Source organism: Manacus vitellinus, unplaced genomic scaffold (assembly GCF_001715985.3).
Source record: "Manacus vitellinus isolate BGI_N305 unplaced genomic scaffold, ASM171598v3 scaffold_0_pilon, whole genome shotgun sequence".
Taxonomy (NCBI): Eukaryota; Metazoa; Chordata; class Aves; order Passeriformes; family Pipridae; genus Manacus; species Manacus vitellinus.
Window position 1 is genome coordinate 52,732,928 of NW_021938789.1, and position 14,322 is coordinate 52,747,249.

Here is a 14,322-nt window from a genome sequence, read left to right on the forward strand (position 1 = left end):
TATTTAAAAGATAACAATAAATTTGTTTGCTTTCTGTCAGAGTTCATATCTACAGCCAACCTTGATAGAAGACCAGAATGATTTAGACAAGTTTGCTTTGGAGATTCATAACATATGCTTGCTGGACAGAATTGAGTTATCTCTGCTCTGGAGAGTAAGTTATTGTAGCAGGAGCTGACAGAGATGAAGATAACTGAGGGAAATTCAATTACCTTTTAGTGTTTTCCTTCTAATAGGATTCTTAATGTGAAAAAGATCCTTAGATGATGCGCCTATGTTTTGTGAGATCTGCTTTGATACCTGCATCCAGAATAAAGTGAACTCTTCAGGCCTTCATTAAGGATGAAATATGCATCTGATTGCTAAAGGGGTTTTAGCCTTTGATTCAGCATGTTATCTTTTCTAGTCCAGATGTATTTGACACTCCTTTTGGCAGTAGTCTTGAATATTCTCTTAAATACAATTTCATTTTCAAAAATACTGTTTTTATGTAAAGAGCTTGTTTATAACAGGAATTGAAGAAAGAGGTCAGAAAACTGTAAAATAATTCCCTATGTTCTAGTGCTGTCTCTGCATGTTTGTTTTCTCATTTGACTTTTCTGGCAAAAGCACCCAAGTTGAAAATATTGTTTATGACTGACCTGAGTTCAGGCTGTTGGGTTAAAGCCCGTCCTGCTTGACTATACGTGATTTCATGTGAAATCTCTGAAGTTCCTGGGATAGACTGATGCATACAGGTATTAGGATGTTATTACTTGTGTTACTTTTTACAATTTGTGTGTGTGTGAGGGTTTTTTTTTTCTTGGCTGGTGATTGAAATGAAAATTTCAAAATAGCTTTATGAAGGCAGCTCACTCTGCAGCTGTATATATGAAAACAAACCACGTACAACTTTGTGTACCTGCAATATGCTTTCATTTACTGACCCACTAAACTACTGTCTATAGCTGAATGTAGTTTTGTGTGTATCCTCCAAAAGATTTTATTTTTAAAACTCTGACCCTTACCAGCTTTGCAAAGTAAAGTCTGCTTTTTATCTGGATGATTTATCCAAGCACTTGCACACTGGTATTCCTATAACAGAAAGGGAGAACAAGTAGATTTATTTGCAACCCCAAACCAGGTTTGGATTTGCCTAAAAGATATGGCATACCTGACCCTGTAGAAGTCACTTATTGAAAGTCTAGTCCATATTTTGAGTAGCTACTTGTCTTGACTTAACAGCTTCTGTAAGCTGTTGTTACCCTGGTCATTCTCTTGTTTGGACTCAAATCATGGTGTGGATAGTCTCATCTTGTAGTGAATGCAGTCTCCTGACTGAAGCATGGCAAAGTTGATACATGCAGGTTTATTTTTTTTTATATTCCTGAAGGTGACTTAGGAAAATCAACTTTAGTGCAACATATGTATCAAGATGCTGAGGTGTTTAGAAAATGTTTAAAGTCGTTTGTCAGTAGAGCCTGAAAGCACTTACAGTTAAGGTTTTTACTGTTAGATGCATTTTTTGCATAGAATATTTTTCTCTTTCATTTACTGGCATCCTTTTGAGGAGGAAACCATACAAATGTTGCATCTAGTGTAAGAGTTTATCCTGAATTATTTCTCATTCCATTGAAGGCTTCAGTCTTTCATTGAGAATGTTCTGTTTTGAATACAAAATATAGTGACTGTGCTGAAATAAATACCTCCATGAGTGATGGTTGAAAAGTAATTATTTAAACAAGGATTTTACAATTAAATTGATAGAATTATCTTTATTTTATAGTAAATGAGGCTTGAAGTCTGTCTCGGATCCAGGGAGGGAAGTGGTGGAAAATTGTAAAGCCACATCGACCCAAGGGTGACATTTCTGATCTTTTATAAAGGTAGCCTTGTATTTCTGAGTAGACCTATACAGCTTTGCAGGAAAGGGAACAAGATTGCACTAATCAGAATTCTTAACGGCAACTGAAAGGTCCTTTCACATTGTCACTTCGATCCCACTGCTTTGCAGGTCAGGTTTTTGTCTTAACTTTCCTGTAGTTGCTTTTAAATGGGAATCACTATAATAGATGTTTTTGGAATACTTTTCTTCCTGCTTCACCTTAATCTATAAATGTTTACAGAATGAGTCCACCTACTGATTTTTCTCTTTGACCTAAATAGGAGAAGACTGAGCCAATTCCTTTGAGATGGTCTTAGGTCATGAAAAGGAAGATCTGTCTGGCAGTTAAGTTGCTTTTCATGTGATCACTATGTTGAGAAAGCTGCCAAGTGACTTAGAGACCTCTGGATTTCACTGTTAATCTGAAGTCCAACTGGAAGTGGCAGAGCCAATCCTTAGTCAGAAAACCAAGTTGTCCTCACTATTCTATTTCACACAAGATAATGTTTCCTGTTACTTTTCTCGCCACTCTTCCCACCCACCTGTTTCCTTTCACATTTCTAAGTCCCTGTTATTAATTCACTATTTAGAAAATGCATCTTCAAGGATTCGTGACCATCTTAAGAGAAAAGATTTAGATATCTCTTGGAAGTAGGGCTTGCAAGGGGATAGTAGTGACTATGATGATGAGCAGTGCAAGTGCTTTGGTCATTGTTCCATGTTTTTTTCCTTTGTGTCCTAGTGCAAAGATACTGGGCTTTTTTTTGTCAAAAGTTTGTTGGAACAAATTCTGAGTCTAAGTAGTAGTGCCAAAGTTAGGGCATTTTTACTTTTGTACTCCTTCAGTCGTTCTCCCTGTCTGCCCTTGCAGAAACTTGAGATTTAAATCTTCTAGAACTATCCTGAATTGTCTGTTGCTCTTAGAACAATTTGAAATTCCATCTTTTATGACTGATACCGATTCTTGCTTTGGAAATATATAAGGGAGGTGACAGACAAAGCAAGCAAAATACTCAGTTATTGGATGGATCACTCTATTATATGTAGGGCAGTTATGACAATGTTTGTTTCACAGCTTGGGACCAGAGACATACAATCCACTGTCAGTGTGCCCCAAGGGCTTGCAGTGCCCTGCAGAGGGGCACGTTGGGGGCAGGACCTCACCGAGCATCTCCCAACCTCCATCCACCATGGGAAGTGCAGGGCAGGCCTAGGGAGGGAATGTCCAAGCCCAGCACAGACTCCCCACAATAAGGGCCACAGGGTCGGGTCTGGGGCCATTTGGGAATCATCAGGGAGCCCACAGCAAGGTGGTGGCTATAGGCAGGATTTGGAGGGGGTGGACCCCGGCCCTCTCCACTGCCACCAGCAGGACAGGGTCATCCTCAGCTGTGCTGGCTCCATGCTGGCCCTCGACCCCAAGGGGACTATAGGCCACCTGCAGACATCTCTGCATTATGATTCCATTAGTCCCAATGTGTTAAACATTTACAGAAGAAAAAAAAAATCAGATATTCTGACTTCTAAAAGACTGTTGCTTATTTTTTCCTTCACTGCCTGTTAGAAACCCCAAATATCTCATTTCTAAGCAGCTGTTGATAGCCTTGAAGTGGCATCACCCGTCCTGGCACTTGACCAACACTGTTTTGCAAGGCAATTTCGTATGGTTGGTATGAGAGGAAGGAGAAATATTTCTTGGGTTATTTTTGAGTCACAGTTGTTTGAAGCTGTTCAGAAATTTGGAATATTAGAAGTAGGTTATTGGCTAGAGTGTAACTGAAGCTGTTAAAGCGTGGGAGAAGTGTTGTTACACGGCTCTTTGGTATGTCCAGTAACTGTCACTTACATGTGTTTTATATAATACTTTATGTAATTTCAGTAGTTTCTTTCATTTTTGTGCACGCCTGGTGGAAGCTGGTGATTTTGATTAGTCACTGTACTTTCTTTCAATGCCTGTAATGTTAACGAGGGAACTGTAATTCATACCAAATCTCAGATTTGTGTTTTAAAAATGCACTGAATTTGTGCTGCTTTATTTATCCTGCATGGCTGTTGTACTCCGAACAGAACAAGCTCCCAGTATTGAATTTATTATTTTACACTGAATTAAAGTCAATTAGTGAAATCTAGTTAAGCAGGATTTGTGCAGTTGTAATGTGTAATCTGTTTTGTGCCATTACACCAACATCCACGAGTTCAGCTGTTTGTAGCAAATGCTGATAACTGTTATTGAGGGGTACTGTGAAATCACCCTCGTACCATTTAAGAAAAAGCCAACCAACCAGACAGAAAAACCTTGCATGCTGAACTGAAGCAAAGACAAAATCAAAATTTAGTAAGAACATTAGAACCTGGGGATAGAACACCTCACAGGTTCTGGTATTTAATGTGGAAATGAGTAATAAACGGAAAACTCATGAAGTGGATCTTACATGTTCTTCTTATGTAAAGATAAATGAATATATTTAGGGAGTATTATCTCCCCCCCCTTTTTTTTTTTTTTAAATTAAAGTTGACAACATCAAGGATGACACCAGCAGAAACTGCTTGTTGCTACCTAGTTCTTCATTTCTCTGAAGGGACCATGTGCAGTAGTTGCATCATCGTCTCTTGCCTCATTGCATTTTTTTTCATTTACACCAGGAGAGCAGGAGAAATAAAAAATTTAAAGCAATTTTTATGAAGTATTTTTAATCTTTGTTCCATATTGCTAAGTATAAGGATCTAGAGTTGTATGAATGAGTGTTTTTAAATTAACACTGTTGAAAATTAAAGTAGTGGCTGTTGTCTTCTGATGCTTTGAATAATCAGAATATTTCAAAAGCTGTCTTTTTATGGATAATAAAATCACACAATTCTAAAAAGAAATTAAATTATACTCCTCCACCGATTTTTAGAGCTGAATGTCAACTTTCCAAGCCTGGTAGAACTTTTTCTGAGTAAAAAATATTAATTAAAAACAAAACCTATTTGTGCACATCTTATTCTGTTCTGAAATTCGAAAATTGTGTTACCTTAATGCATGAGAACCAATAACAAAGGAAAAAATCTCATACACTAGCTGGAATGAAACAAAAAACATAGGCTGCTGAAAAAAAAAGAGGGGAAAAAATAGAGTTAAAATAGTTTGCTTTTCATAGTTTGATGGTATAGGAATTCTGACAGGAGGCTTTAAGATAAGGCAGAGGTTAAGCTAAAGCTGGGATTGTGACTGCTTAACATGTTTCCAAAGCAAGGAATGATTTTAAAGAATACCTGCTATAAAAAAATGATATAGACCATATTTTAAAAATCCTTCCGATTTGCCTCTGGATTGGTTTTTTTCGATCTTTGCCATTTCATCATCAACTTAATCAAAATATCCTGCTTTTTAAATACGTAGTCCTACAAAGAATAAGTCTCTCAAAATCTTACTTTACCATAAGGTAAAGAGCAAGTTTGGAGTGTAAATTAGAAACTTGTGAATTGGCAGCATTTAATGTGTTATTTTTGAATAGACTTTTGAATAAAATGCCATGTAATCATCCTTTTAACAGATTCTCTCACGGTAATTGAGATTTCTCTTGACCAAAAAAAACCCAAACCAAACCCCACCCTTAGTACTTCTCATTAACAAGTAATTAAACTATTTCTGCAGATACAGATGAAGGTGCAGTGACTTAATGGCAGAGACTAAAGGGGATTTTTTTTGTGTGTGGGAAGGAAATACTTCGCCAGCAAACGAGTTTACCCTATTTAGCAGCTTTACTCAAGGATATGTGCCAGGCAAGGTGATCATTCTCCACTGTGAGAGGCTGAAAAGGTCCTGAACTGTGAGACATCAAGTCCACTAAATTAGCTGTTTGAGCAACCATGATAGGAGCTGGTGAAGGACAGATGAGTTGCCTTTTGGGTCATGAGTTTGTGTTCATGTCAGAATGTTTCACAGCAGAGGTTTCACAAAAGGTGTGGCACAGAATGCTTTTAAAGCTTCTTGTGTTGCTGGTGCAGAATGACAGGTGACTTGTTCCTGTGTCTTTCTTAGTTACCATTATGTATCCCAGTGTGTAGAGAGATCTCACTGTGTGCTTATGGTATTTTTCCCTTTGTTCTTAATGTCTAGTACTGGACCTCTATAAACTGGAGATTACTTTCAAAACATACCTTTGACTCTCTTACCAGAGTACAGAACAAAGAGAAAGGCAAACTACAATTCTTCTTTTTTTTTTCTTTTTTTTTTCTTTTCTTTCACTAAGCATCATAACTGACATCTTCAGGACACCAGTTAGATCTGAAACCAACTTGGTGTCCAAAGTACTGAAGCTTATTAGAGATGTGCTTGTCATTGGCACACAACCAGTCATGGCAAGATAGGAAACTATTATGCCTAAATGCTTGTTATCTCAAATGAATGTAATTTCTCTGTTCTTTGTTCCTGAGTTGATATGTTTTGATACATTCTTAAACTCCTGGATTAAAATCAGAGTTGTGTTCTGAATCCAAGACACTAAACAGGGAAAGCTGAAAAGTGCCTGAGGGGAACTATGTAGAAAATAGAAATAGAAACAGAAATGCAGACCCCAGGCTGCAGAGATATCTCAAGGGGCTAATCTTTCTGTCTTTTGGAAGTCCGGAACTTTACATAAACTTGGAAACTGCTTATGAAGAGGTTTTGGCTGGAAATGAATTTGCTTTGCATGTGTTTTGCAAATTTATAAGGAAATTTAGTGAGTGTGATGTAGCAGGAATATCAAACAATAAATAACAAAATAACAGAGGTATGTTATTATATAGTAGTGGTACTAGTGATACGAGGTACTTTGTAAAAAGGTTCCAAATTATCTTTTGGTTTATCTGCTTGTCTGAATCATTGTGGCTAAATTTTTCCATTCTTTGTGCTCTCAGAGGTTGAATTAATTTGCTTAAGATTTTTTTGCTTGTTTGTTTGGAAAAGAAGGCTGACAAAATGTTTTCAAATGAAAAAAACAAAACCAAAAATCCGCTTCTTTTTTATTTCATTGATAATTTGCATTTTTTCCATGATTTGAGGTATTATTATTTCACCACTTACAAAAATGTACCTCTTGCCCCTGTTATGAAAAATGACTCTCAATTCATCTGACACAAAACTTGTGAAAAATTGATTTTTTTGTAGTACCCTTAAGGGCTTCTTAATTAGTAAGTTGTGGTGTTCAAAAATGCTCTGTAGTGTGTGTTACCTGCTCTTAGAGACTTCATTTAAGGTTTAGCTGTGCCATCTGAACTGCATGTGACTTTCAATCTGTTCAGGTGTCACTCCTGTGCCAAGTCTTGGTGCTGTAAGTTGTAAAAGGACTGTGCTGGCAGCAGGGTGTCTGGGAATCTGAATCCTAGGGAAGCAATTATTTGACTGCTGGGGCCAAAACTGCTGAACTACTTTGTACCTACCTTACAGGTAATAGAAATCCTTAATGTGCCTCAGTGGAACAAGGCAGTTGGAAAGGTGGTGGTCACAGTTATTGAATGAGGACATTTCAGAGCTTTAGTTTGTTGGGGTTTATTGGATTTTTGCCATCTGGCTCCTGGTAGCATGAAGATTTTCACGAGATCTCGAGGAATGGATTGAGAGCCACAGCAAGACTTGTTTGGCAAATGTTTCCTGAGCTGACAGCACCACCACTGGGGTGGGTGGTAACTGTTCCCCTGTTTCCAGTTGGTGTTCATACTGCACAGAGGGTCCTGATGCTCTTGCTAGAGTAAAGTACTAATAGCAAGAACAAATGGTATAGTCTGCATGGGCAATATGAGAAAGAGCCTACAGGTAAAAAGAGGACAGAAATAAAATCTAGGGAGCATTGAAATGGGAACTGGGACAGATCACTAGGCAGTCTCTACTGCACTTTTGGAGACTGAAACTAAATACTATATTTCTGTTCCAGTGGGAACAAGTTGCTCATACATCTTTACTGGTTATAGACAAAGGAACAATCAAATCTGCTTTGTTGGGGTTGAACTGAAAGAAGTCTTTGTATTTGGCCTACTTCAAGACTTTATATATATGTTTTCACCTGATTGAAAGGTATTTTTTCCTCCTTTTTAAAACTTCTGTTACATAGAAAGGACTATCTGAAAAGATAGCTAAATCAAGTATCCAAGAGCTGTGCAATAGCAGAGGAGTGCAACCTCAATTTGGCCCTCACTAAGCATGTGTAGTGAATCCTTGGATTGTGTAAGTATATGTTTCAGTTTTTGGACAGAGTGGATGTTCCTTATAAAATAAGGACATTTGTCAGTTCCAAAAGTTGCTCGTGGGTTTGATTTGTTTGTTGCATTGGACTGCAAGTTCCTTAGTGAATACAATACTAATCTCTGTGGTGGTGTTGAAGCTGTTGAATGTCACAAGGTTGATACAGCGTGGTTGGGGAATGGCTTAAAAGATCGTCGTTGGCTCTTCTGCTTCGTGTCTGATCTGAGAACACAGAGCCACCTGTGCAGGAGTGCTGAGCTTTACTGTTTGTAGGGCATAGGGGAATCATACTTTGATTATTTCTAGCTTGAAAAATGCCTTGTACTTGGAAGATGTGGACCCAAAGAATGTTAACATTTATTACTCAAGCATCTTGTTTTTATGATCTTAGACCATTTAAAAAAAAAACAGTATGAAGGGACTGCTGACTTAAACTGGATTTGCAGAAGAAGAAGGGAGGAAAGTGTCTCTCCTCATGCATGATTTGAATACTGAGTGTTTGGACATATATACAGTAAGAAATACATTCTTGCATTCAAAAAGAACATTTAGGTCTGCATATTGTTTATGCCAATGGTGATGCTTACAGAGTTAGAATACTGGAATAATGTAGCAAATCCTAGTTTCTAGCAAAGAGTGAGAGCTCTTGTTTGTCTTAAGGTTTGTCTTTGATTGTGATCCAAGGGTGCTACTGTAACACAAATAATATCAATTAGATAAGCATCAAAGAAAAAGGTTGAAAGAAAGTCTGTGGTACTAATGGATACTGCACAATAAATCTGATGTGATTTGTCTCTGCTCTTCACTAGTTAGTTATTCTGTCAGCTACTTTTTTATCCAGTTGAACTCCTGTTAGTTTGTCTCATTTACCTACTGTACTAAGTTGGGTTTATTTGAAAGGTGGGATCTGCATAGAAGTGCTTTTGCCTAGTGTTTATTTGGGTTTACTAAAGCTTAATTCTGTGAGACATGAAGGTAAAAAATAAAGCTGTTGACTCAGCACAAATTAAAACCAGATGTCTCTTGAGATCCTTGCATTTCTCTCTAATCACTAACCCAAATTGATTGTGGTAGATTTTTTTTTCTGGTCATGACCATAGTTTTACCAGTCTATGTTTAGTGTGATCTAAGTCAACTGCATGTTTTTTTTTTCCTCTGTTGTGATTTTAAATGCATGGGGTTTTTTACCCCAGGAATGTCTGGCTATAAACCAATTTTTTTCATCACTCCTCCCCACCCCCATTTGTATTACAAACAGTTGATTTAGATTCAGATTCTTTTGAATCTTGAAATCAGATAAAAGGTTGGAAAAGTGGATAAATGAGGTTTGGAAAACCATGGGTTGAAGAGATGAGAAACCATTGCATTGTGTTCAGTCCATTAAAACAAGAAGAAATAGAAGAGATACTTTGATAAGTGTTCTGCTGGTGTTAACCTTGATGGCTATTATCGGGGGGATGATGCTATATCTATTTCATTGGCTTAAGCTTTTTTCATGCTGAGAGAAATCAATACTTTGAGTCGTTGGATGACAGAGGCATCACTTCAGAATTGACGGTGGCTGTCAGACGTTGTCATTGGTTGACTTTTGTTCGCTGTTGAGGTTTTAAGCTTTCATTTTTCTAAGTCTTGTTCAGGAGTCTTTGTAAGATTTCCCTGGGTAGCATTTTTAGGCCAGACTTTAAACCTCAGGTCAGAGGTCAAGTGCAAAGATCTGTGAAAGCAGAGGATTGAAGAGCTCCTTCATTTACTAAAATATCCTTATTTGTAGGGAATTTGCATTAGTGGCAAGACTGTGCGTTATCTTATGGATGACTTTTCCTCTTAAGTGATACCCTCTGAGACTGGTTGTTCACAAACCCAGTAGCTTTTAGCCAAATTAGACAAAGGAACTGGCATATGTAAAAGTGTTTGGTGATATCAGGGTTGAAGAATAAAAGTAAAACTGTGCAACGTTTTTTTTTAAAAACCCTACACTGTTAAACTTTTTAATCACTTGTCGAAAGCATTACAGTGTAATTTTGGGACTGCAGAGGTGCACAGTGCAGATAGTTCAGAGGAAATCTTTTACTTGACATTTTTGTAAAGATCAAAGATAAAATATTTCTGAAAACACTAGATTAATCCTCCTCTTCACTGAAATATAGACAGTCAGAATACTGACACCCTGTCAGTGTTTTGCAACAGTATTTCTGAAATATTTCCTGCATACAGAATGTATTGTACTTTCACGTCTATAACTTGCCTTTTGGATGACCTCGTGCTCCTTTAGAATTACAGTGCCTTAAAAGTGAATCTTCACATAACCTACATGTTCAAATAGCCTGCAGCCTTGTCCAAGCAGGGAACGGGAGAGAGGTAAAAACCATTTTCTGCAATAACGGCGAAGACAAGGGTTTTGTTCCATCCTGGTAGAAAACAAGGGTCTTTCCTGTACTCCTTGCTGTGTCAAAGGATTCTGCTTAATACACTTCCCCTTTGTAAAACTTTTAACAGTCACTGAATTTCAGACTTTTTGGAGGTAGCCTGTGAGGTGTGTTTATGAAAATACATATTTTTCCCTGTTCAGCGCTTTGTTTTATCATGTGTGAGTGCATTACTTTTGTGATTGTAGTTTCATTGCACACTTGCCTAAACAGGTGACAGAAATTACGTAGGCATGCGACTGTGTGTCTTAATTGTAAAAATATTCAATTGTAAAAAATTGTAAAATAATGTAAAATTTAATTGTAAAAAATATTCAGGCATGACAGGGTGCATATTGCAAGTGCAAGAGATCAAACAGTGAAGAAGAAGTAAAACTGTAAAAATACATTTTTGAATTTGATCACAAACATAAATCAGGCTGGATTTTTATATTACATAAATGGATTGGGATTTAGTGTTAAGTATTAATGGTACCACTCTATATCCTGGTATTGCGTCTTTAGAAGGAATGGACCAGGTGAACCTGGCATCTGGAAAATGAAAAAATACAGTAGAGAAACAGTCTTTTTAGTGCTTTCAGAACAGTCTAGTTGTGACTGGCTTCTTTAGGATGGGTCTTTTTCTGTTTTTTTTTGGTGGAACCAGTCTTTTTTCACTCCTGTATTAAAAGTATTTGAGAGAGGGAGGGGGAGAAATAGCTTCTGTTTTGCTGTATATTTGGCATATATTGAGGGTAGGAGCCACTGAACAATTGATGTGTCACCTGTATGATCAAAGAGAAGATTTTTCATGCAGAACTTTCTTAGGGTTAGTAACTATATATGCACCTGACAGATATTTGGCAGAACTGTGGCTTCTTTCTTTCTTGTGTGTAAAATATGTATTGTAAAGAGCGTACAATGGTTAAGAGTTCCTCCTGGAGTGATGTTATAATTTTATGGGATTGCTGCATGTGTGAGTCTCTCAGTTTTGGTGTATAATTGCAAATTGCTATTCATACTAAATGCTGAATTTCCTGAAAAGTGGAGTTATATTTCCATTTTATAACATGGTGGTTATGTTTTCATTGAAGTTGTCAGGACAATAAAATACCATTTTTTTCTCCATTTGTCACAGCTACATTTTGAAAATCTTTGTTTGTATTTAATGAAGGATGTGTTCAAAATTACATCATAAAGAGACTTTTTTTTAAGAGGTACAAGTTCATTATATCTTTTACAAAACATTCTAGTTTGATTTCCATTTTATCATGTTTTAAGGTCAAATGTGACTTTAGTGTTCCATAAAGAGACAGAGATTGATAATGGGGAAAGAATAACCCTCTAATGTGATTTATATCTATGGATTTTATGTCAGATATGAAAAGTTGCTGTTCAAATTGTAAAGGAGGATCCATTAAAGAGCACTTTAAAACATTTTACTACTTAGCTTACCTTATACACTTGTTTTTAGAATTCTGCCCTTTCAGACAACTTAAAAATAATAGCTTATGAAACATTTACCAAGTGCTGAAAAGAACTCATGATCATCATGGGTGCAAAATAGATTAATATATTAGAAGAGACAGCTGTATTTAAAAAGAGCTAGAAGAATCTTGTTTAGTGTTGGTTATGATTTAGCCATCTCATATTTTTGTGAAGAGGGGTAGCAGAGTGCTTTGTTTAGGGGTGTAAAGGCCAATCTTTGATGTCTCGTTGACTTGGAAAGTCAGCTACTTGTTCTTCAGTCCTCCTGGATGTCTCTGCTCATCAGGTGAGCATTGCTGTAAGGTGTGGGAAAATTGAGTAAATATGTAAATGTATTAAAATTCTTAAAATACCTCTTTAAAGTTTATTTATCTGTTAGTACATTTTTGTTATCTAATGTCTATGAAAATCTGCACAGGCCCAAACTTTATATTGTGGGTTTTTTTCCATTCTTCCTATCTTTCTCTTACTTTATATAACATATGTGTTTGTATATACAAATATATAAATAGCATAGCCTTCTGATTTTATTTGCAGCAAGCTTTTTATGCTTCTACATATATAGATATGTAGAGAAAAAGCATTGCTACTGTTTTAAACATAAAAAGCCTTATGATGTTGAGCTGATATCTAAGCTCTAAGAAATAATTGTACTGGTGTCTGCATCAGCTGTGCTTCACAAAGAAAAAGCAATTTTTTTTGTTGTTAGGCAGACATTTGTGTCCATTCCACTAACTAGATCATAGAATAATCCAATCATTGACAGAGGCTGAAATGCTTTGTCTGGCATATGTGATCTGTGGAATTGCCAGATGAAAACTGAAATTAGAAACAGGGAGTGCTGAAGTGGGGAAAAGCCTTTATTGTTTCTACCAATACTTGAATTTCTTATGGATTTTCATGTACAGCGAAATGGGGCTTTGATAAGGGGATGATGTAAATTTGGTGCCTGTTGTTTGAGTTCTGTGTTAACAGGCAGATCTTCAGAAGGTCAACAAAAACCAAAATTATGAGACAATGTTGTAACAAAGAATCTTTCATAGTTTTTGGTTCAGTTTGTAGGTGTGACTCAGTTCTTATTTGCTAGTATTTGCTTTTGAGTACCTTGGCAGACAGAAGGTGTTTATACAACAGGTGTAGCACTGCTAGGAAAATTATTAACTTTCCCATGCTGGCCTGCAAATGTGCTCAACTTCAAGAAGCCATCTGGTAAAGATTAAATCAGCCTTCATATGCATTTTGTCTTCTACCTATCTGAAAATATGCAGATTTTCTCCTTAACTTCTATAATTACTTATTTATACAAACAGCAGCAAGCAGTTGGCTACCCAAATCTCATGAAGAGTCATGGGATTGGAGCGGTCAGCTAGCTGACATTCATTATTCTGAAATTGGCCTCTTTTATTTTATATGTTTTATTATGCAGTCAGGCCACTAAGGTGTTGGCATTTGCTCAGTCTTGAGTGTGCATCTATATGGTTAAAGAATTCATGGCAAACCAAGATCCTCTGCTTGGCTCTCCAGACAGATTTACTGTGGGCAGCTGTGCAGGGCCTCAGTCCTCAAACCTGTAAAACGGGGTTAATTCTTATTTCTCAGGGGTTTTGCATATGTAATTGATTATGAAGTGCTTCAAACTTCCTTTGGATGGTGTCATTTAAACACTTTATTACTGTGCTTTTTTTTTTTTTCCTCCCTAGTCACTGTGTGCCCAGTATTCTGCAGACAAGCGGGAAGAAGAAAAAATGTGTCATCATTTGATAACGGCAGCGAAGTACCGAGACCAGGTGACTGCAACACAACTAATACAGAAAATTATCAACATCCTGACAGACAAGCATGGAGCCTGGGGAAGCTCTGCACCAAGGTAAACCGTTTTTGGGGTGGCTTAAAATGTTTCTGCTCAGCTGTGCTCCGTAATGTCTTATGGTCAAACGTAAAGGCAAACAAGGTTTTTCAGGTGTTGGGGTTTTTTAAACAAAGTAACATGAAAAAGGTAAAATTACTGTGTCAGTGATTAGTATGGGTGAATGTCAGAGAACTAATGTTTTGTTAGAGCAGCAAAAACCAGGATGGTTCTCTTGTGACTTTAAACTTTGCTATAACAATGTGATAGAATTTATATTGAATGTTCTAGCCCTAGAATTTATTTGAAAAATAATTTTTAAAATGAAATACTTTCTTACAACTGACTTTCTTTATGATTCAAGACTGAACCACAGGTTAGTAAATTGTTTTCTTTTCTGCCAAACTTTAAACAAGCAAACATCTCTCTAAGTTAAAGGGAAGTGATGAGATTTGTATTGGTAATTTCAAAGTAAAAACAATACTGCCAAATTAATTCAGAATTAACTAATTCC

At 36.8% G+C, this 14,322-nt stretch overlaps 1 protein-coding gene across 2 annotated transcripts in view; it reads left to right on the forward strand.

Annotated features, from left to right (window-relative positions):
* The window catches only part of LRBA (LPS responsive beige-like anchor protein), a 400,341-nt gene that overhangs the window by 153,615 nt on the left and 232,404 nt on the right, over positions 1-14,322 (forward strand). For both annotated transcript variants that reach the window (XM_029960309.1, XM_018073461.2), the window contains one exon: positions 13,663-13,829. In XM_029960309.1, coding sequence (XP_029816169.1) covers positions 13,663-13,829 — 167 coding nt within the window. The remainder of the gene's footprint in view (positions 1-13,662; positions 13,830-14,322) is intronic.